A 23773-nucleotide genomic window follows, 5' to 3' on the forward strand; every position below is an offset into this window, starting at 1 on the left:
TGAATGAACATTTTCGCTGTAACTAGGCTATTTCAAGAAAAAAATCGGCATTAAAAAAAAAGCCACTGCCGCCTCTGCTTCGTCTTGCGAACTGTTTCTCCCATTCGTGTTTTACGTCTTGATTATTTGAGGTAGTGCGATGTAAGCTGATATAGCCTACTTGTTTTTTCCCTCTGTAAACTACAGTAACCTTAGCCAGCATGTTACAGGCTGCTCACAGCGGAGGTGACATCACAAGTCTCCAGTCAGCGGGCAGCCAATGTTGCCCCTCAATGGTTAGAAATGACAGCTCGAGCACCGCAGCCATTATCCAAACAGGAGTTATAGGACCGTCAACACCATACATCCATGGTCAACACAGAGGATGCTGAGTTATTATCTCTAATCCTGCGGTGGCTAACAGCTGTGTACGGCAACGTCATAGTCTCTCCTACGCTGATAGTATAAACGAGAAACATGCGCATTTATTCCATGAATTCATTATGGTGTCGCTGCTGGACTTCAATGAAAAATGGCCCTTAAAATCCACCGTACCCTTACAGTAAGTGCAGTCGATACATTTAATGACTATAACTTGCTTGATGTGTAGCCTTACATGAGGAAACCGCACAAAATGATATGTTTTTAATGTGATGCTGTCACGTGACGCAGCAGCACGCCCTTATTTAGATAGCCGCTCCACCATTTCTTTTTGTACAGTGTTATGCATTAGGCGTCATGTGAAAAGACTCTACAAAGCGACTAAGATGGGATGCATCAGGGTATTTCTGCAGAGCATAAGGTGCAGGGTGAAGCTGGACCGGTTCAGAGAGCTGGGCCGACAGTATCCAGTGTTCTGCTTTCTGCTGCTGGTCCTGCTGCTGTCCACTGTGCTTTTAAACAGGTCAGTATCTGAACAGCAGGCTGGCTAGTAATTACCCAATGTTACTCTTTATGGCTATGACATCCCTAACACATTTCCCTGTGTTTATTTATTGCTAAGGATGTATGTTTCTAATGTTTTCACAGATATATTCACATTATGATGGTGTTTTGGTCCTTCCTGGCTGGAGTCGTCACTTTTTACTGCTCTACGGGGCCTGAGTCTCTGCTTCCCAACATCTTAGTCTCCATCAAACCAAAAAACAAGGTACTTGATGAAGCAAGAAAGACTGAAAAGAGTTGTATGATACAGACAAAATAAAATGTCACAGTATTTGTGACTCAGTGTTCAAGGCTTGTATTAGTCATACGTACATAGCTACTACTACAGTGTAGTTATGACAATGAAAATCTTAGGTCACAGGCTCCTCCAACAGTGCAACACAATAAAACAGAAAAAATGGTGCAAGTACATACAAAAAGTAAAATAGTGAAATAGTGCAATAAGAGTCTACAAGTGATTGGAATATGATATATCAGATAAATAATTTGTAAATTGCAGCCAGATGAATGTTATGGATGTTGTTTCAAAAGTTCAGGTGTTAATGAAACGGTCCCTGAGTCTGGTGGTTTTAGTCCGGATGCTGCGGTACCGCCTCTGCAGTCAGACGGCAGCAGACAGAACAGTTTGTGGCTGGGGTGATGGGGGTCTTTTATAATCCTGAGGGCTTTCTTCCTGAACTGCTGGGAGTAGAGGTCCTCCGTGATGGCAGCTCTGTCCTGGTGATGTGCTGTGCAGTTCACCACCCTCTGTAAAGCCTTACGATTAAGGGCGATGCAGCCGGCCAGGAAACTCTATGGTGCACCTGTAGAAGGTCAGGATGCTCTCTCTGGTGCATCTGTAGAAGTTTCAGAGTATCCTGGAGTCCACGTTGAACCTCCTCAGCCTGCGGAGGAAGAAGAGCCGCTGTCGAGCTTTTTTGGTGATGGTGTTGGTGTGAGTCCATGTCAGGTCCTCAGTGATGTGGACCCCGAGGAACCTGAAGCTGCTGACTCTCCACCATTAATGGCGATGGGGGGCGTGCCCCTCTCTCTGCTGCTTCCTGTAATCCACAATCAGCTCCTTGGTTTTTCTGACGTTGAGATGGAGGTTGTTATCCTGGCACTAAGATGTCAGGTTTTCGACCTCCTCCCTGTACGCCGTCTCGTCGCCATCGGTGATCAGGTCGATGGCGGTCGTGTAGTCGGCTAACTTCACTATGGTGTTGGAGCTGTGTGTGGCCACTTAGTCGTGTGTGAACAGGGAGTCGAGGAGAGGGCTGAGCACGGAGCCTTGAGTCTCTATCAGGACAATTCAACATCATTTTTTGTTGCTTTTAGACATCTAGGATTATTGTTGAATATACAAACTGGTATTTAATTATTGCACACAAAGTTCTATCTGCAACAGAAGTGAATGATTGCCAGTCTCCTTAGTTTGTTAATCTTCTCTTTCAGTCATACCAACAGGAGTTGTTTCCACTAGGCCACAGCTGTGCTGTTTGTGGAAAAATCAAATGCAAAAGACACAGGTGAGAAACTTGGTCATATTCATGTGATGTGGTTGCAGTGTGTTGTATTATGACCCTATCATTTGTGTCATCAATAGTTTAGACAATAAAATAAACTCATGACAGCAGACCCAAGAGGGAACTCCATAGACCTGTATTGCTATGCTACTGCATATCCTGGTTTTACATGTGCTAGTAAAATACAGTGAAAATCACAAAGTTATTTGATTAGTAGCAAACATTAGGGTAAACAGGACACTCTCTATAATTATGCCTTAATCCTATTGTATTGGGTTTGTCATAATTCATTGAGTGGTCAAGTTATGGAAAATGTTGCAATGCCCTCTAGTGGTTAGAAAGGATTCTTTTAGTTTTCTCTCTTAAATTCTGTGATATTTTTGTTGTTTCAATTTACTAATAGACCAACTTTATTACTGGAAAACTATCAACCATGGCTTGACCTGAAAGTCCCCTCTAAGGTTGATGCTTCTCTTTCAGAGGTAATATAAAGCAAACATGAATTTTAAGTAATTTCTTTAATCTATAATAGACCAAATTATCTCAGTCCAATTCTGTTTTATTTCCAGATTCTTGAGCTAGTTCTGGAAAACTTTGTGTATCCTTGGTACAGGTAAGACACCTGTGTATCTTTAACATGCTGTAATAAAAGGTGAGGTGGTTTAATGTGTTGTATGTTGTGACAGAAGGGACTGTGTGACTTTCTTTTCAGAGACATCACAGATGACGAGGCGTTTGTTGACGAGCTGAGAGTGACTCTGCGCTTCTTTGCAGCTGTGTTGGTCCGGCGAACCCAGAAGGTGACGAATTAAGGCGGTTTGGAGTTCAAATATTGGGATGTGGATTGACTTAACATGATTTTCTTTAATACATTTTTCCCTCCCAGGTGGATGTGGCATCCCTTATCACACAAAAGCTGCTTAAAGTGTCCATGAAGCACATAGAAATAATAAGCAAAGCAAGACAGAAAGGTATTGCATCACTTACTGAGTATTGTCATTGTGTTCACAGCAAAGGAAAGGGAAGCAAATAACAAATCCCTCTCCTTTATAGTAAAGAACGCAGAGTATCTTCAACAAGCTGCCCTGGAGGAATACGGCCCTGACCTCCATGTAGCCCTTCGCAGTCGCAGAGAGGAATTCCTCTACCTCAGGAAGCTGACTGAAATGCTCTTCCCCTACATCCTGCCACCCAAAGCTACAGACTGCAGGTAACTTAGTGCTGTGACAAGAAAGGACATGGCTTCATATCTTTATAAAAGTGATTGCAGCGTCAGTGTGCCTAATTGTCCACCTAGTGGAAATTATTTCAGCATTGACACTTTACAAAAGTAGATGAGGATCATTCTTTACTCTCTCATTTTCTGATTTCCTGCTGCCTTATCTCTCAGATCTCTTACTCTGCTGATTAGAGAAGTTTTGGCTGGTTCTGTCTTCCTTCCTTCCATGGACTACTTGGCTGATCCTGTGAGTGTAGAAACATTAAGGGACACATAATGGATTTTCGAAATCCAAAACTGTTGTTGAAGCTCTCTGATGCTACAGTTTTGTCAGTCTTATAATATATTTGAATTGTATTTAGTAAGCACGTTAGTCCACATTATTCTCTACGAGCATGCTAAGTGGCAGATGTGTTTTCAGAACATGTTACATACTTACAGTGTTTACTGGCTGCTCTCTTTCAGGACACAGTGAATCATCTACTTTTGATATTCATCGACAACTCCCCTGTGAGTATATTTTAAACTGGGCACATGCAAATCCATTAACATTCTGTGTGTTTAAACATTGATACACAGTGTGTACGTAATTCATGGGTCAATCAGATAAGAATAAGGATCTACTTTCGTCCCTCTAGCCTGAAGAAGCCACAGAGCCCACATCAACGTTGGTTCCTTTTCTGCAAAAGTACTCTGATATTCGCAACAAAAAGAACTCTGTGAGTGTTTCCTCAAATAATTGAAAAGTACCACATCCCCAACAAAACCACCAGATATTGTATGGTTCTGTAGGTCTGTTTTTATACTGTTGTAGTTCAGTGTATCGGGTCACAGCGAGCTTAAAGAACACTTCCTTTCTTAACTGTGATCCCTGTTCTCTCTTTCAATTTTGTTCTCTCATCAGGTATTAAAGCTGGAGTTGAAGGAAATCAGAGAGCAGCAAGACCTTCTCTTCCGTTTTATGAATTTTCTGAAGCAAGAAGGCGCTGTTCATGTGCTCCAGTTCTGCCTTGCAGTCGGTAAGTGGTTCCCAATCCTTTCAGGTGGTTTCCAATGTTACATTTGCTGCTTTTACATGCAAGGAGTTACCTAGCTATGGGCAAGTCAAGCCAACAACACACAAACAACGTTTAAATTCTAAATGCTCTTCAAAGTAAGTTGTACAACTTAAGTATTCTGCTTCTCCTTTTTGGTTTATTAATTTATGACTGTATAGCATAGACATTTAATAGAAGCAGGCCTACTGTAGCCTTCCTCTCATCGCTCTCACACAGTCAGTCTCAAAGCATCAGAACCTCACTTGGACTGACTTTCCAATCTAGACACTCATGAATACCAAAGTGATGCATTCTCAAAGATCCTTACCCAGTGAAACTAAGCTGTCTGACTCTTTCAACTCCTCAGAGGAATTCAACGACAGGATACTGTGCCCAGATCTGTCTGACACAGAGAAGACGATGCTTCACGAGGAGGTGAAGAAGATCTATGAGACGTACTGTTTGGACGAGAGTGTTGACAAGATCCGCTTCGACCCCTTCATAGTGGAAGAAATACGCAACAGTATAACCATTTCTAAATTAGAATTTTCTCAAAAAAGGGCTTATAATGACCTATTTGGACAATTCATTAACATATATTTTTGAACTTTCTAGTTGCAGAGGGTCCGTTTGCAGAGGTGGTGAAACTGCAGACCATGAGGTGTTTGTTTGAAGCCTATGAGCACGTCCTGTCCCTCCTGGAGAATGTTTTCACCCCCATGTTCTGTCACAGTGATGAGGTTAGTGTCTACACCACAGACTAAATCACTCAACTTACTGACACACAACTTCACAACAAATGCCTTAATCCAATTAATGAATCCCCTCTTTCATAACTGTATTGCATCAATCCATCAAACTCTGATTTCTTAAAGGTCCCATCATATGCTTTTCTGGTTATTACCCGTCCCCTTGTGTGTTCTGTAGCTTTTTCTGCATGTAAACGATCTGCACAGTCACAAACCCTCAAAGTACACCCTGTAGCGAGTACAACTCTTAACAGAGAAAAGACTTGTCTTTGCTGCCCCAGAACGCCTCGTTGGAGATTTTTCTTTTTCCATTTTTTTCTTTCGGGAAAGGTTGACATCACTCTTAACCAAATGCACCTGTTGTGGCGATCGAGCACTCACACAACAGGAAAGAATGAAACGGAGAGGAATCAATAAAACACAAACACAGATATAGCTGATCAGTAATTATTATTTAGTTGTTGCAACAAACGAACAATAATGGGAAGTACATCACCTGCTGCCACAGCAGCCAATCGCGGAAATGCCCCCCGACAGTAGCAACAATCATACAGCATATATAGCCAATGTAATGAACACACACACATTTTCCCTAAACATATTTAACGCACACACATTTTATCATGCAGCCTACCACACAAATGTCACTTGTTTATCTCTCTGAAAGCTATACTTGTTATGTTTAAACGTCATCGTCTCATGAAATCCTTAGGATTAGTTAACTAACAAAAGTTAACTGTTCTTATAACCTGAGGCCTTCTCTGAACTTCCTCTAACCTCGGTGTCAGCTCACTTAAAATCAATACACCTATTGATAATTCAGAACGACCATTGTCTCTCTAACTGTGTGTGACCCAACTCAATAACACACATCATATAGCTTAGCATGTGATCTCTAATAAATATCAGAAATACGCTGTATTAAACATTCTGCTATAACACACCAATTGGTCCAAATGGACCAATCCGCGGAGCTCCGCACACACACTCACACTCACTCACACTCACTCAGCCTTATCTTTTCTCAGCGAGCTCCGCGGTGTCTCGCTGTCTCGCAGACCCCACGCATCAACCAGGAAACGACACCAGTAATCCAGCTCACACCGTCCGCTCCTCGAGCCTCAAAGGGCGGAGCAGCGAGCCCCGCAACGTCCTGCCAACACGGCACCCAGACCCCACGGAGCATTCTCATCTGTTCGTCATTACAGGTGTCATTTTCTGGTTGCAAACAAACGCCATTGTAACACATGAACACTGATGTTCAGCTGTAACGGTGGTTGACTAATCAGAGCACAGTGGGCTCAAAGGGAGGGGGGGGCAGGAGCTCCAACAAGCCGTGTAGGACAGAGTGAATACCTATGGTGAATACACATACTATACAGAGATGCTGTATGAGAAACCAATGTGAGTTTGGAACATTGAACAATGTAAGACCTCAACAATGGAATTATGATCAGTAGAAATGGCAATGACATGGGATCTTTAATACAGTCCTTTCAAAATATAGTTGTTTTACGGTCAGTTTTAACATCTACCATTTGAATGTTGTTATGTCCGAGTAAACAAAACCGCATCTGTCCAATGCTAGAATTACAGTTGATTTGGTGTTCACTGAATCTGTTGCACTATACTCTTTCGATCTCTCAGCCACCAACCACTGTCGGCCGCGTCATCAATTCAAAACGTGCAACTGACCAATGAGCCGACACTGGCATTGAGCCAAAATGCCAAGCCGAATTTCACCCCTCAGAGGCTGTTTCATTGAATACAGCTTGGTGGACAAATGCTCAGCCATTGTCCATAGCAGGCCACTGCCCTGCATGAATAGTGTGTGTACAAAATAATGATAGTATTTCAAATGTTGTTGCCACACTTGTTACTGCTTCAAAATTGATTTATTATGTGTTGTTTCCATGTAGCTTATATATTGTGTTGAATTTACATAACTTTGTTTGCTGTCTCCATGTCATTCTCCAGTACTTCCGCCAGCTCCTGAGAGGGGCCGAGTCCCCTGCAAGGAACTCCAGGATGAGCAGGTAGGCATCCCTTTACGTGTTTTTGTGTAACAATAAAAGCCTCACCCTAGCAGTATATTGATCCATTAGTTAGGTTTTCTTACAGAACTTTTGATAATCTAGCTTGTACTTTTTTTAAGGCAGAACATTGATTTATGTGTCTGTTACCACATGCAACCCACGTTCCTTTAATCTGTCTGAATTTCATGAATAATGTATAAAACATTGTTTAATCTTTACAGCTCTCTGTATGCCAATAGAAACTGCAGTGTGAAGGCAGAACATAGTATGTGTTTGTTGTCTTATATTTAATTATACATATACATTTAGACTTAATGCAACCTAAAAGAAGCTGTTAACATCATAAAAAAATTGTTATTTCGTTACGAGACCTGAGCCCAGGGATCAACTGTCACGTTTTATCACGGGGTGCGGTGTGTATGTGGCCCCGGAGCCCTGCCACTAACTCCTTGTACATATTGTTCCAGAAATAGCCTCAGTTTGGATGACATTCGGTGAGTATAAGGCATCAGTGTGCTGATCAGAACAGTGGCTGGCTGAGCAGTGCTGCTGCACGCAAGACACAAAGACATATCATTCTTGCCTGACTGGTCTATAGAGAAACATGTGCTGCCTTTTTAACAAATTCCCTGTTCCCATGGGTCCGCTGGAACCAGCGCTTCAGTTCAATGAGCCCTAGTCCATAATATGACAAGGATATATCATGGTATTGCTAGTGTAAATTCACCAATAAATACGTGTTTTATTTGTTGCCTGTGCTGAAAACGCTAATAAGAGAAGCTGGAGAGAAGTAAACATAATCAGTTAATCTTGTTAGTCATAGCATGACTCATCATTAATCATGGGGTATTCAAGCTAACCAAGAGTGATGGTGCTGAAAACATGCAATTAAAATCTTAGTTTTAGAACATTAAAGCTGGGGTAGGTAAGTTTCAGAAACCGGCTTGAGATACACTTTTTGTTATATTCCATGGAATGCTCTTAACATCCCGATAGCAATGAATATCTTAAGTGCTTTGACAAAAAATCCATAAACAAATGTCATCTGTGGAAGCCGTAATACTGTAAAAAGTACAACCAATCCGTTTAGCCGGCTAAGCGGATTGGTTGTACAGATTGCCGCCCTGTCTGTCAGCCTTCCATCTCGTGCATGCACAAATGTATAGCCCTCATTGGGCGTGCCGTCATTGGGCGTGCATTGCAGCAGTACTTCAATGACTCGCCAGCAACAGGCGGCCACTTTCACCAGTCTGCTGACGTCATGTGCGCGTTCATGTGTGTTGGAGGAGGTGCTCTGTAAGGAAGTCTGAAGGAAGGGGCGGATTCTTTTCGGCTGTGTACTTTCAAATTTTAGTGCACTCGAGCCGGTTTCTGAAACTTACCTACCCCACCTTTAAGGCTTTATTCTAAATAATTTTTTAATTTAAGTTTGCTCACATCTCAAATGACAGAGTTGAAATTGATGGGGGGGCTTCAGGAGGAATGGTTGATTTTGTATTTCAATTCCTTCACAAAAGCATTCTTGTTACGAAGGCAGTTTTCAAAGCAGCATAAACAGATGGATAGTGGAAAATGTCTCTCACTGCCACTTGATTTGTAAACGCTGGGCAACTATACGTCCCAATACCCTTCATGTCTGCAACTCAGATAACACCCTCCCCGTCTTTCTGCCTGTTGCTCCATACATGTATTGCCACCACCGTGCTGTGACTGTGTATCCACTCTGATTCTATGATTCATACTGCCTGCACCGGTATGATCTGCGGTCCTCTCCCTCCTCTTGCCCGCGGGGATGTGACCCTGTTCTGCTTATAGTTCCTGGGACTGGAGCCCCGAGTCTCCGTCCTCACTGTTCACCGCATCCGGCAGCTCTTCACCTGCATCTTTTAACTCCCTCCATGCCCAGTCCACGTTCACAACTTTCCCATACGGCTCGCTATCCCACCGCCACTCATCACCCAAGTAAGTCAGGGTCCATCTTTGTGTCACAGTGTGATGTCATGCTGTCCAATTTTCCCGCATGGTGGGACTGATGCATGGAATCCTGTTTTTATTTGTCATGTGTCCTCTCTCCGACTTTAATGTGTTGTTCAGGCTGAAGACTTGTCTGTTGTTTTGCAGTGACTTTTCAATGTCCAACTTCTTGTATACTGTATACTGGGTACATCACCAGGGGCGGACTGGCCACCGGGACGTTCGGGACGAATCCCGATGGGCCGGTACTGAAGTGGGCCGGTCGGACGATGTGGGCCAGTCGGATAAGTCACTAGCACCCCGCCGTCGACAATTTACTAGCGGTATTTACTTGCGGCACCGAGGTGGGCCGGTCGGAGAAGTCACTAGCACCCCTCCCCCCCCCCCTCCCCCCGTAGACAATTTACTAGCGGTAACTACTTGCGGTACCGAGGTGGTCGAGAGTCCCGGGCTGATTTGTAGTCCCAGTCCGCCCCTGTACATCACCATGTGTATATTGTGATTTCTAGTTCTCTTACTGTTACCGATACTTACACAGGGCAACTTTGATGTTGTGTGCCTTGACTGTTAACTGATCATACGTATAATTTGTGGTCATTTGTAAAAGCAAACATCTCATCATGAAATCACTGCTTATGTATTGTGTTTGTTTATGGTTTCGCAGCACTCACTTTAACATCAAACCAGACATTTCATTGTGAGATGGCTGTGAAGTGACATTTTGGCTTTGGATTTGGCTACTTTAGCGTCTTTCTCCCCATTGTTCAGTAATGTTTTAGATCGCCTTGCCTTCCCTCCTGTCCTCTATAGCTCCCTCCCTGTCACTCCTCTCTCAAGCTGCATGTGCTGTGCTAAAGCCATGCACATCTCCTACAGTACTCATTGTTTAATAACCATCATGTTTGGCCTGCAGGAACACGTCAAAGAGGGGCGAGTCCTTTGGGATTAGCCGCATTGGCAGTAAGATCAAAGGAGTGTTCAAGAGCACAACCATGGAGGGCGCAATGCTGCCATCCTACGGGCTAGTGGAGGGAGAGGACGATATGGTGAGGCTGATCTAAAACGTTTGACTCATTTTTAGATTATTCAAACGTTATTTGTTAGTTATAACTTTAACCTGACTATAGATTTCTTTAGTGTCTGGATTTAAACACAAATTGTCCTGTGTGCTTCTCGTTCTTACAGGTGTCTCTGATTCATTTAAACTTTAAAACAATGCTTAGAAATAACAAAAAGTGATTACAAGAGTGATTTAAAAGTAAAATTCAAACTAAAGCACTGGTCTACACCATCTTTGCAGTTACCACTTGGTGGTGTCGGTGAGTTAAAGAATCGTAAGTCATCCTGTTCACCGGATCTGCTTCCCATCTGTTATTTCCAGGATTTCCCTTTTTTGATGATATCAGAGGTTTTAGCATGTATTCCCAGAAAGTAGCACATCATCTGCAAATAATCAAAAACACAGTGTATCCACAGTTTTTGTCCAGAGCTCCACTGAAGCTTTTTTTAATATGTTGATTCAAATTAATACTAATTATGGTTGCAAAATTACTTCAAATCAAACAAATTATTATGCTTTAGCAATGCTTGTCTGCAAAATTTGAGTTTTGCCATCACAGTCCTGACCTAATAACTTCTTTCAATTTCCTGTATATAAGTGTATAAGTGCCCAACTGCTTTAACGATGTGTATGGGAAATCAACCATACAGTATGTGCACATATAATGACCTTTCATTCACAGCTGGTGCAGTAAAACAGGATGAGTTGCTGAATGTCCTGAAATGTTTTTTTAATTGCCCTTCCTGTATCTGTTGTAAAGGATTTTGCTATGTTTGTATTTCTATTTTGTGAGGCTATAAGGACCTTGATTTCTTTAAGACTTACATGTTTTAAAGTAAAAACAGTAGGTGTACACTGTATGTCAAATTAGTTAAAAAGGTGCGTCTGATAAACACCCTTGGTTTTTTATTGTACTCGTTGTTTTTGAGCCTAATAATATCAGACATATTCCTTGTGAAGTTGCTTACTGTATATGTGACCTTAACCTCTCCGGCTTCCTTCCATTCAAGGTGGAGGAAGCCATGATGGTGTTGGAGGATGACTCGCCCATGGAGGCAGCCTCCACCCCCAGCACCCCCCGAAACCTTTCTGCCTGGAACATCACCATCCCATACATTGATTTCTATGACGACGATGTGAAGAGGGAGAGGATTCCGGTGTTCTGCATCGATGTAGAGCGCAATGACCGGAAGGCAGGTGAGACTCAGCAGACCGTCCTTCTGGCTCACTTCCTCTCATGAGGGAGGGGTCATTCTGCTCTATGACGCTTCAAAATGTGGTGTCCTTATCTGTAAGATAAAGTGTTGCACTCCCCATCCACCACCCCTGAAATATTTATTTTTTAAATCATCAAAAGTCCAGTTTGGGTAAATAGGTCTTGGTACATGTTTTTATTAGAATTTGAGGAGCGCTCACTTTTTTTGGTTCGCATGCAATAAATAAACACGCTTGGTGCTGGTTGTTTTTGTTTACATGGGACAGAGCCAGGCTAGCTGGGTAGTTTCCCTCTCTTTCCACTTTTTATTCTGAACTAGGCTTGCTAGCTGCTGGCTTCATGTTAACTTTACCAACAAGAGAGTAGTATCAATCTTCTCATCTATCTCTCAGCAAGAAAGCTGATTACAAAAATATCCAAAAAACATGTGCCTATGACGGATAACAGCACCACATTGCCAACAACCCAAGACTACATATCATTAATTGGGGCTACATACAGTTACTGTTGCTCAAACTAGTTTGCAAAAAGATGAAATAAGAGTAAAAGCTGAGTGACTGCTGCAGATGGTAACAATGACCTCTCACTGTTTGTGGAACTTCTTAATCTTACTGTTTCCCTGTTTGTATTTGTCTGCAGTGGGACATGAGACTGAGAACTGGTCTGTGTACAGAAGATATTTGGAGTTCTATGTTCTTGAATCAAAGCTTACTGAGTTTCATGGTAAGGTTTCTTGTTTTTCATTTATTGTCATATGGAAGACATTTCCCACCAACATGATCTCACACATTCCAGAAGTTTCACAGAACATTACTTTCAAGTGAACCTTAATCTTAGATGTCATATAGATTTAATGGCCTGCATAATTCATGCCTTCAGTTTGTTATTTTGTGGTCAAAGTAAAAGGAAGCTTGTTCGTTTAGATATTTTATTTATTTTATTCTTTTTAGGCTCATTTCCAGATGCGCAGTTGCCTTCGAAGAGGATCATCGGTCCCAAGAATTATGAGTTCCTCACATCAAAGCGGGAGGAGTTTCAGGAGTACCTTCAGGTAGATGTCTGGGGAAAAAGGATACAGAAACGTAGGATGAAAATTATTCAAACACACAGCTATGACTGCCACCTCTGTGCAATGAAAGCGGCTCATATAGTTGTCAAATAAATGCATCAGTCCCATTTGAAAATGTTTCAATTTCAAGCCAAAGACTGATCTATTCAAATGTAAAACAAGTCTTCTGTTAGTAGAATTTGATGGCTAAAAACCAGATGTTAATGTTCTCTAAACTCCATGAAAAAATAAGCACCCTTACCTTCATATTTTGATCAGAGTAACAGTTTGCTCTTACGGCATTTGGTGACAGAAATGAAACAGTAATAGTGAAGGTTATATGTGGATTCACTTCTGTATGTCAGGTCCAGATCTCTCTCACACTCGCACGCACGCACGCACGCACGCACGTACGCACGTACGTACGCACGTACAACCACACACACACACAGTGCTCCAGGCAATTATTTCTACTCAATGCATCTGGCTGTGGCAAGCAGCACTTATGTGACCAGACATCAAGATTAAATATAAACATTTTCCATTATGAAGCATTTGTTCCAGGAACACGCCACTTTCACTTTAAAAATACCGTTTAAAAGTGATTACGACATTCTGAAGAACAAAGGGAACCGTATTTCAGGACCGTGGTCGGGTCCTATTTAGCTTCCACAAGGACAGCTGTTGTTTTTCAAAATTCTCACAAGGAGGAAAACGATAGTTACGGCTGTAACTACGGTTCTATGAGTCCCGGATGACCGCCAGAGGCGGTGCTTTAGCACTGGATATGTCCATCGCGCGCATGCGCAGCTCGAGTACCAATAACAACAAAGTCACCTGTGACCCACGTGACACCGGCTATATCAGCCGGTATTGTCAGAGGATCTGTTCCCCGAATCTTCTCGCGAGCACACAAGAATTCTGAGTGACAGGGAACTCTGGCGGTCATCCGGGACTCATAGAATCGTAGTTACAGCCGTAACTATCGTTCTATTTCGTCCCTACTGACCGCCAGAGGCGGTGCTTTAGCACTGGATGACTTATACCAACAATGTCATGAAGAATCCAAGCCCTTGCTCACCACTGGAAGCAGCGGAGCTTGGCAAAAGGACCAGGCCCAAAGAATGGGGAGTGGCGACATTGACCTGATGACAACTGGAGAATGTGCCAGAAGACGCCCGCGACGCCGCGGCGCAGATGGTCTCCAGGGACACCCTTCTCAGGGCAGCCCAATATGTTGAGATGCTCCTTGTAGAGTGGCATCTCAGCCTGATGGCAGGGGGCGGCCACTGGCCCCGTAAGCCTGTGAGATGGTATCGACAACCCAGTGGGGCAGCCACTGGTTAGAGGGCCTAACCTCCTTTGGTGCCGCCAGGGCAAACTCAAGAGTTGCTCCTCCTGCCGTATACAGGCAGTAGCCTTGATATACGCCCTTTGGGCACCCCCAGGGCACAGCAACTTCGATGTGCCGTACTCCTGAATGTCAAAGCGTGCCAGCTGGGCAGGCTGATTGAAGTGAGTTTGTGGAAGGACCCCGGCGGGAATGCCACATTTGCCCAAAGGGCAACGCCTGAGAGTCTCACCTCGGGCATGTATTGTTTATGGAGAGGACATGCAACTCCCCGACTCACTGCCCTGAGGCTATGGCAAGCAGAAATGCTGCCTTCGTGGGCAGCCACCTAAGCCCCACCTGGGCCAGGGGCTCGAAGGGAGGAGATGATAGGGCATCCGGCAGCAAGGGCAGGTCCCAAGCCGGAGCCCTCGGGGTGCAAGGGGGACGCTGCCGTAAAGCCCCTCTCATAAAGAGGGACACCGACCTGTGGCACCCCGCCGTGGCGCCGTCGACCCGAACATGTCGGGCAGAATCGCAGCCACATAAATTCAGAGTGGAGTGAGAACGTCCACTATCTAGAAGGGACTGTTGTCTAAGCAACAATGTACATGCTGTCCCCAAGGAACACGCACATTCTTGCCCCCAGTTGGGGTAGAAAGTGCGTGAGTGCAAGCTGCACGGCCCGAAGCTCTAGCACGTTGACCCGGCGCGCATTCTGCTGGGCAGACCACTGACCCTGAACGGTCCTGCCCTGCCGCACTGCACCCCACCCTGAGAGACATGCACCTATGGTGATGGTCTCCTGGCGGGATGGGATGGCGCCCATGGGCACGCCTACCAGGAGATAGGCCCTGCCCCTCCAGCGTGACGGAGAGTGGAGCAATGCTGCGACACCCTGACTTCACTGTGCCTGTGCCACTTGGCGTCCAAGTGAAGGCTGTTCAGCCACATCTGCATGGGGCGCAACGACAGCGGGCCTAAGGGCCCAGCGGCCGAGGCAGCTGCCAGTCTGCCCAAGGGCCGGAGGAACTGAATATAAGGCACCCTCTTGCCCGGCCCACGTGGAAGTAGGCATCCCTCGGTTGGGAACCACTCCACCTGTGCGTATGCAGTAGTCAGCATATAGAATGGCAGCACCTTCAGGAATCTGTTGATTCCTCTGAGGTCCAAGATTGGGCGAAATCCGCCGACTTTCTTGCTCACGAGAAAGTATGCCGAGTAGAACCCCCTGGCTAAGCAGAGGGTCTTACTGGGTTGATTGCGTCCTTGGACAAAAGGACGGACAACTCTTGGCCTAGAGGTAGGGCCCCTGCCGGATCGCTGACGACTGTCAATTAGACCCAGCCGAAGGCTAGGGGCCGGAGCTGCAGTCCGTACCCCTGGGTTAAGGTAAAAACCACCCAAGGGACGGAAGTACAGACTGCCCAGAAACTGAGCTGCTGCTGGGAAAGCAGCCGCCGACCACCCCCGGGATTTCAGAGCCCAGCCCCCCGGACCCTGGAGCCTCTTGGGGGGTTCCGGTAAGGCTCTGGGGCACGAGGCCGCCTGGAAGGCGGGCGACATGGGGCACGAAAGTCATTGGGAGGCGGTTGAGTGGGCCGCTAAGACCTCTGCAGACCACCCCTGTAATCCGGCGGCTGAGTGCGGCTGCTAGAGCGGCCCCTGGGCCTGCTGGGAGTGGGCACAGGTCTGCGAGGACCCGAGTGCTGCTGCCTGTCTGCCTAGCTTGGGCGGCACGCTCCAGTGCCTCCAGGGCAGCTGATCTAAACCGCTCTAAACAGCTCACCCCCCAACCGAAGGAGGGGGGGGGGGGGCTAGCAGCCCCTATACCGGGCCCAGGCTGAAGAGGCGACTTCATCATGCCCCTATCGGCAGCTAGCCGATCCACTTTAGAGGACAGCCTGTTTCTAGTCCTTCTATTGGGGGGAGCACACATAGCCATCGCTCCCTCAAGTCGCCGGGAACGGCCGAATTGATCTGGAGGAGGACGTGACAAGGAGAGGTGTCTGTTGGCTGCTGCCAGACGTTCCACCTCAGTGATTTGAGCCACTCTGAGCACCCGAGGCATGCAGCTACAGCTCATGCAGGCGTTTACCGTGAGAACCTCCCTCAGATGCTCGAATTTCGTCCCCACTGACCGCCTGAAGCGGCCGAGGCAGGAGGGGCAGCGGTCGTGGCCGTCCTCGGGCTCAAGAGAAGCCATACAGGCGCTACATGAATGAACCATTCTGTAGGTAGCCAGATGCAGCGTAGCCGGGAGCGGGTGCGGGAACCCAGCCTTCACCAGCTACCTGCTTAATGGAAAGAGTAGAGCGTTGCTGCTACTCGCCGAACAGAAAGAGGGATGTAATTACACCCACGTTACCGGCAGAGGGAGAGGAGCGAGAGCACTGCCTTCACCTGGCTGGATTAATAAACACGGCAGTTCAGCGTCTACCAGGAGCGGGGGCGAGAACACCGGCTGAGTTAGAGACGAATGCCAGATGCAGCATAACCGGGAGCGGGTGCGGGAACACAGCCTTCACCCGCTACCTGCTTAACGGAAAAACAGGGCAGTTCCGCGTCTACCAGGAGCGGGGGCGAGAACACTACCTTCACTGGTTGAGTTAGAGACGAATGCCAGATGCAGCATAACCGGGAGCGGGTGCGGGAACACAGCCTTCACCAGCTACCTGCTTAACAGAAAGAGTAGAGCCGCGCCGCTACTCGCCCAACATAAATAGGGATGTAATTACACCCACGTTACCGGCAGAGGGAGCGGGAGCGAGATCACTGCCTTCACCTAGCTGGATTAGTAAATAAGGCAGTTTACCAAGAGCGGGGGCGAGAACACTGGCTGAGCTAGAGGCGAGTGCCAGATGCAGCGTAACCGGGAGCGGGTGCGGGAACACAGCCTTCACCAGCTACCTGCTTAACGGAAACCAGGCAGTTTAGCGTCTACCAGAAGCGGGGGCGAGAACACTGCCTTCACTGGTTAAATTAAGACGAATGCCAGATGCAGCGTAACCGGGAGCGGGTGCGGGAACACAGCCTTCACCAGCTACCTGCTTAACGGAATAAACAAGGCAGTTTAGCGTCTACCAGGAGGGGGGCGAGAACACTGCCTTCACTGGTCGAGTTAGAGACGAATGCCAGATGCAGCGTAACCGGGAGCGGGTGCGGGAACACAGCCTTCACCGGCTACCTGCTTAACGGAGAAACAAGGCAGTTTGGCGTCTACCAGGAGCGGGGGCGAGAACTGCCTTCACTGGTGCTACTACTCGCCGAACAGAAAAAGGGATGTAGCTACATCCGCATTACCGGTAGAGGGAGCGGGAGCGAGAGCACTGCCTTCACCTAGCTGGGTAAAATAAAGAAGCTTAACAGTATACGCAAGACGTTAGCCGAGCGGCTGCTGCTAACGATCAAGCGAGATCAAGTCAAATAACACACATGTTTAAGACCAGATAACTAGCTTCTAAAGAATAGAATAGCACAGAGCCGTAGTTACAGCTGTAACCATGGCCAGGGCTCACACGGCATCTAACCGTAGTTACAGTAGTAATTATGGCCAGTACTTACACGGCTTAGAACTGTAGTTACAGTCGTAACTCTGGCCAGTACTTGCACGGCTTGGAACCGTAGTTACAGTAGTAACTATGGCCAGTACTTACACAGCATAGAGCCGTAGTTACAGTAGTAACTCTGGCCAGTACTTGCACGGCTTGGAACCGTAGTTACAGTAGTAACTATGGCCAGTACTTACACAGCATATAGCCGTAGTTACAGTAGTAACTCTGGCCAGTACTTGCACAGCTTGGAACCGTAGTTACAGTAGTAACTATGGCCAGTACTTACACAGCATAGAGCCGTAGTTACAGTAGTAACTCTGGCCAGTACTTGCACGGCTTGGAACCATAGTTACAGTAGTAACTATGACCAGTACTTACATGGTTTAGAACCGTAGTTACAGTAGTAACTATGGCCAGTACTTACACAGCATAGAGCCGTAGTTACGGTATTGCCTATGGCCAGTACGTGCACGGCTTGGAACCGTAGTTACAGTAGTAACTATGGCCAGTACTTACGGCCTAACCCCGTAGTTACAGTATTAACTATGGCCAGTACTTACACAGCTTGGAACCGTAGTTACAGTAGTAATTATGGCCAGTACTTACGGCTTAGAACCTTAGTTACAATAGTAACTGTGGCCGGTGCCTAAAAGTGTCAGCCAACGGCTGCCCACTAGACAATATAATATTGGGAGGATAAAATCCTCCTTAATGGCCATACATGCAGAGCACACGGCACACACAGTGAAGATTGTTCTCTGCATATCGTCCTAGTGCTAGGAGTCTAGTACTAGGAGCAGTAAATACAACGATATAGCGCTACTGCAACCATACCATGCGTTTACCGGGAGCAGCAGCGAGAGCACTGCCCTCACCGGCTGAGTTAAATAATGAAGCTTAACCGTACATGCAGGTGTTAGCCAAGCGGCTGCTGCTAACAAACAAGCAACCAAGTCAGAACACAATGTTAAGACCAGATAATTAGCTTCTAAGAAAGAGAACAGCCCGCATAGAACCGTGCCTGGTTACAGTAGTAACCGCACATGCCGAGCACACAGCACCCGCCGTGAAGATGTTCTCTGCATATCATCCTAGTGCTAGGAGTCTAGTACTAGGAGCAGTAATACAACGATCTAGCGCTACTGCAATCAAACCCTATGCTACAGGGAGCGGGAGCACTGCCCTGAGTTAATAGTTAAGCTCAACAGCAAGGTGTTAGCCAAGCGGCTGCTGCTAACAATCAAGCGACCAAGTCAGAACACAAATGTTAAGACCAGATAATAGCTTCTAAGAAATCGAAAGTACTTAACTTACTTTCTGCATCTAAACGAAAAACGGGTTTAAAGTATGACCCTCTGGGCTTCCATACTAAATCGAATGAGGGACGCAGCCAAAGCTGGGACTCAAATGCTAATGACAGCTCGGGCACAACGCCACAAGCAGAACTTTCAAAAGAGCATAAGGGCAACTTTATGGGAGAGGAAGCGGGAACACTGTCGTCACCAGAAAGTCTAAGCCACAAACAATAAGACGGTAATCAGGACAACTTGGCTGGGAGAGGGTGTGGAAACACAGCCATCACCAGCAACAAGCTGACACCAACCTGTCTGTCGAGGCTCTGCACAGCCGGCCGCAGCTCCTGGAGGACGCGTCTAACGACCCGTAGCTCCGACTGTCAGTCGCAAAGCTCCCCGTGGCCAGCTGTTTGCAGAGAAATCCCTCAGATCAAACGTTCAAACCTGAACGCTGTAGGCTACAAAAACGTAGCCACGGTACCCTCGCGCAGCGAGAAGATGAAAGGAACAGATCCTCTGACAATACCGGCTGATATAGCCGGTGTCACGTGGGTCACAGGTGACTTTGTTGTTATTGGTACTCGAGCTGCGCATGCGCGCGATGGACATATCCAGTGCTAAAGCACCGCCTCTGGCGGTCAGTAGGGACGAAATAGAACAACTTCTAATTTATAATTATGTGTTTTTCTTTGCAGAAACTTCTGCAGCACCCAGAGCTAAGCAACAGTCAGCTCCTTGCTGACTTCCTGTCCCCTCATAGTATGGAGTCTCAGTTCCTGGACAAGATGTTACCTGACGTGAACCTCGGTACTGTATGCCTGTGACAAACACTAGGGAGATGGATTATGTTTGACCAGCAGAACATTTCAAACACACTGTGAAATTGTTTGAACATCCTGACCTTGGGTTGCAATGAAAATGTATTTGTGTTTCAAACAGTGGCAAAATGCGACAGAAGCATACATCACTGAGACAAAGTGTCTATGTTTCACAGGAAAAATCATTAAGTCGGTTCCCAGCAAACTGATAAAAGAGGTGAGAAATGCATTCTTGATAGATGTGTGTGTGTGTGGGTCTGGTTTACTTCTTTATCTCATCTTACTGCAATACAAATATTTCCCGTCACTTGCGTCTCAAACGATTTGGTATAACAAATACACATTAGAGAAGTAATACTGTCATTGAAACTCATACACACTGTTTTCTTTATTTTTCAGAAAGGGCAGCATCTGGAGCCTTTCATCCAATCCTTCTTCAACTCCTGTGAATCTCCCAAACCCAAACCCAGCCGCCCTGAGCTCACTATCCTCAGCCCCACGTCAGAAAATGATAAAAAGGTTGGGGATTAAAGTTTTGTAACATTCAGAGTTCATACTCTCTCTTTCTCTTTCTCTTTCCACCAGCCAGGAAACATCTTATCTGCAAACCTTTGATTACAGCAGAGTTCCTCCCAGACGCCTTAATTACATTTAATAGTTGTTTACACTGAAGCACACCATTACCACTTTCTGCTCCATAAAAACTCCCACAATCTCATGGAGCTTTATACTTTAGAGATAGTTTTCAAGTGATGGTTTGCATCTGTCACTGTACATCACTGTATGAACTTTCCTTTTGTTTTTATTGTCATTTCATGATAATGCAAGTTTTCAGTTGTTTTAAATGTGATCAATTTCTCCTGCTGTCTTTAGATAAACACGCTTCACAGCCAGTAGTTGTTGTAGTTTCAGACATATGGACACTTTGGCTATCTTAATAAACATGGTTTTCTATCGTTATAACAGTGTGTGGGGCCAATACATGTCTATGTTGAGAATATGTTATGTATCTGACATGTAGTCAACAAGACTAGAAGCGTTTAACATGAAAACTCTGACCAGAACTAAAGCTATAAAACAATTGTGTCATTGCCTCAACATGCAGAGATAAACACAGTAAACCTCCTGTCATCAATATTTTCACTGTTCACATTTTGTTTTAGTTATCTTAAACCCTATTTGAATGCCATATTAAGCTCAGCAGAGTTGTCAGTCCCAAAGATTAGGGAAGGTTATTGAAACAACAGGATCGTGATCATATGGATTTAAAAAGGCTTCAGTCTGATGTACATTTCTCTCCTAGCTCTTCAACGACGTCTTCAAAAACAACGCCAACCGATCAGAGATGACTGAGAAGCGACACAATCAGAACTACTTCATGGAAATTATCACTGTTGAAGGGCTGTATGACTACTTAATGTTTTTAGGTACGTGAGCTCTCCTGGAGTTTGTTTATTGGAATAAGTTCATGACATTTTATTATTTACCACTGCTTGAAGTTGTGTACTTGGATTTCAGTTTTTTTATGCTGAAGCACAGGAGATGATGACGGCCCGTCCACACAGCGGCGTACGCTGAAGCTTGCCGGCGGGCGTGTCTGAAACTCGACCAACAACCAATCACATGAATCTCCCGCCCCTGAGACAAGCAGCGGTTTGATTGGCTAAAGCTTGTACTGGCATATGATTCGATTGGCTGACGCTTCTGCCGAGGCTTCAAAAGTTGAACATTGCTCAACTTTTGCCGCGAGCCACGCCAGAAAAGCTCCGCGTCACTTCCCACACTGCAGTTCGGCAAAAAGTGACGTCACCCCATTCAAAGTTTATGGTGAAGCTTTCAACGCACGCCGCTGTGTGGACGGGCCGTGATAGGAGCTAATACATCCCCTTATCTTCCCGTACACATGTTTTCAAGATAAGAAATTAAGAACGATAATGAAAAAGCATGTTTTAAAACAACTATACGAAAAAACACGCATTAAGTCAATCCAAATTATTATTTCATTGCATTTTATAGTTAACTGTAAGTTAAAGTAACCAATTATCTTTGTGGGACATTTGCATTGTGATTAAGAAAACATGCAGTATCTATTGATGGTATAAAAGCACCGCTCAGGAGTCACAGAATTCTTTATCGTTACACAAGAAATAAAAAAGTGAATAAAAAGGCATCGCTGCAGGATTGTACTATAATGAAGCAGGGGGTGATCTCTCTCATTCTTCACCACCATGACACATTCACCCCTGGACCCCCGAAGTAAAGCCTGTTACTCACTCCTTTATTCTTTATCTCTCTCTTCTTCTTCATGGCTTTCAGGCCGAGTCGTCTTCCGTATCCCCGACTGGCTGCACCACCTGCTGATGGCCGGCAGGATGCTGGTGAAGAACACGCTGGAAGCCTACACAGACTACTACCTTCAGTGCAAACTGAACCAGGTGGTCCAGGAGCACCGGCTGGTCTCACTCATCACCTTGCTTAGGGGTAAGAACACGTGTGAATTATCTAAGATGTTGAACTATCCCATTAAACTTGCTAATGTAAGAGATTGAATGATTTACATAATATTTGCCCTTCCAGACACAGTTTTCTGTGAGAGCAGTCAGCCCCGCTCGGCGCCGGACAAGCAGAAGAGGGCGAAGAAGACATTCGAGGAGATGATAACCTATATTCCAGGTATTTATTATACTATATTAGACCAACCTACTGCTCAAATGTGCAGATGTGAGAGCAACTGTATTAAAAAGATATTCATAAGCCGCTTGTATTTAGATTTTCTGGGCAAGTGTATCGGAGAAGAGGCCAAGTTTGAAGGTGTACGTCTCCTGTTCGATGGACTGCAACAGCCAGTTCTCAACAAACAGGTAAACAAGTCCCGTCATTTTCAGGACATATACAACATGTAGAACACTCTCAATTTTCCAACTACTTTGGGATTTTGTCAAAACAAAGAAAACCCTACACTCTTACCATGATTTTGTTTAATTGTTCTGGAGTTTAGCATTTGCATATATCTTTTTTAATATGTGTTTGAGGAGTGTAACTAAAGATAACTCACATTATTGCTTTTCATCATCCTCCTTCCTTCGGCCTCTCTCAGCTGACGTATGTGCTGTTGGACATCGCCATTCAAGAGCTTTTCCCTGAGCTAAACAAGGTAAACAGAAGCTGGCTTTGGTTTCTGAATAAATATATTCTGAACATCCATCCCTTCTCTTTACGGGTTCATCCTTTGTAGGGCTTCAGGGGGAATCTGAATGTATTTGCACAAAAAATGCATTTCTTCATCTGTATCATAATTGTAACGCTCCTTATTACATTACATTACATTAATTAACAAGCAAAACCTGTGATTGTATGATATCTCACAAATTATCAATAAAAGTAGAGGCAGAGATATCGTATCGCAGGATAAAGTAGACCCATATTTAGGAGAATAAGATAATTCTTAACGTTTTTAACCTGCATTCAGCGACTGCAGTTAATCACATATAACAAACAATTAAATTGTCTTTGTACGTTTATTATACAACGACATAGTATTACCAGGCATTGTTTTATATCATTATTTGCCTGCATCTGTGACTATAAGTGATAAATACAAACTGTATATATACACATAATAGAACACTTATTTAACAACTAAGTGTTTTCTTTAGTACTTATGCTGTTTTTGTTTCCTCAGCAGCTACAGAAGGAGGCCTCTGTGATGGCTCCATGGATGTAAAATGAACATAACAATGGACAATGAGCTCACTTTCTCTCGACATTGAACTGAAACACCTGCAGAGATCTGTGTTGGTTCGTTTACATGAAACCAGCATGCAGACCCCATGTACAGTGTCTGACCGGGACACATGACGCAGCAAGAAGAGGAACACAAGGATTTTCCTGCTGTATGTGTCATTAACATTGCAAAATAAATAATATAAATAAATGATATGACAGTGTTATTAGCACACTGTGTCATTGTCTTTCACCGCTTACATTATAGTCTAAAACACCTCTTGC

The 23773-nt window shown here is 45.0% G+C and overlaps 1 protein-coding gene across 14 annotated transcripts; it reads left to right on the plus strand.

The window, feature by feature from the left end:
• The first annotated feature begins 236 nt into the window (after nt 1-236).
• snx14 (sorting nexin 14) lies at nt 237-23712 on the plus strand. Of its 14 annotated transcripts, none has more exons than XM_071201637.1 (32): nt 451-541; nt 700-883; nt 1009-1129; nt 2359-2432; nt 2833-2911; nt 2999-3042; nt 3142-3229; nt 3316-3400; nt 3483-3639; nt 3820-3895; nt 4114-4158; nt 4287-4367; nt 4553-4667; nt 5053-5208; nt 5301-5425; nt 6463-6642; nt 7412-7470; nt 7938-7964; nt 9286-9432; nt 10358-10490; nt 11515-11701; nt 12360-12443; nt 12671-12771; nt 19643-19754; nt 19942-19982; nt 20165-20284; nt 21069-21192; nt 22082-22246; nt 22343-22438; nt 22535-22626; nt 22863-22919; nt 23448-23712. In XM_071201637.1, coding segments are annotated over exons 1-32 (3198 nt in total). In that variant the 5' UTR covers nt 451-540; the 3' UTR covers nt 23490-23712. The 14 variants fall into 14 exon arrangements, with proteins under 14 accessions (XP_071057741.1, XP_071057738.1, XP_071057739.1 ...); XM_071201638.1 differs by having other exon boundaries at nt 23451-23712; XM_071201640.1 differs by lacking the exon at nt 700-883 and having other exon boundaries at nt 237-541.
• The last annotated feature ends 61 nt before the right edge of the window (nt 23713-23773 follow it).

Source organism: Pseudochaenichthys georgianus, chromosome 22, assembly GCF_902827115.2.
Source record: "Pseudochaenichthys georgianus chromosome 22, fPseGeo1.2, whole genome shotgun sequence".
NCBI lineage: Eukaryota > Metazoa > Chordata > Actinopteri > Perciformes > Channichthyidae > Pseudochaenichthys > Pseudochaenichthys georgianus.

Excerpts from the sequence above, each read along its gene's own strand:
- snx14 (XM_071201637.1), top strand. Across the intron at positions 7,965-9,285 it reads CTCAGTTTGGATGACATTCG|TTCCTGGGACTGGAGCCCCG; the intron begins GTGAGTATAAGG and ends TTCTGCTTATAG. Across the intron at positions 22,439-22,534 it reads GATGATAACCTATATTCCAG|ATTTTCTGGGCAAGTGTATC; the intron begins GTATTTATTATA and ends GCTTGTATTTAG.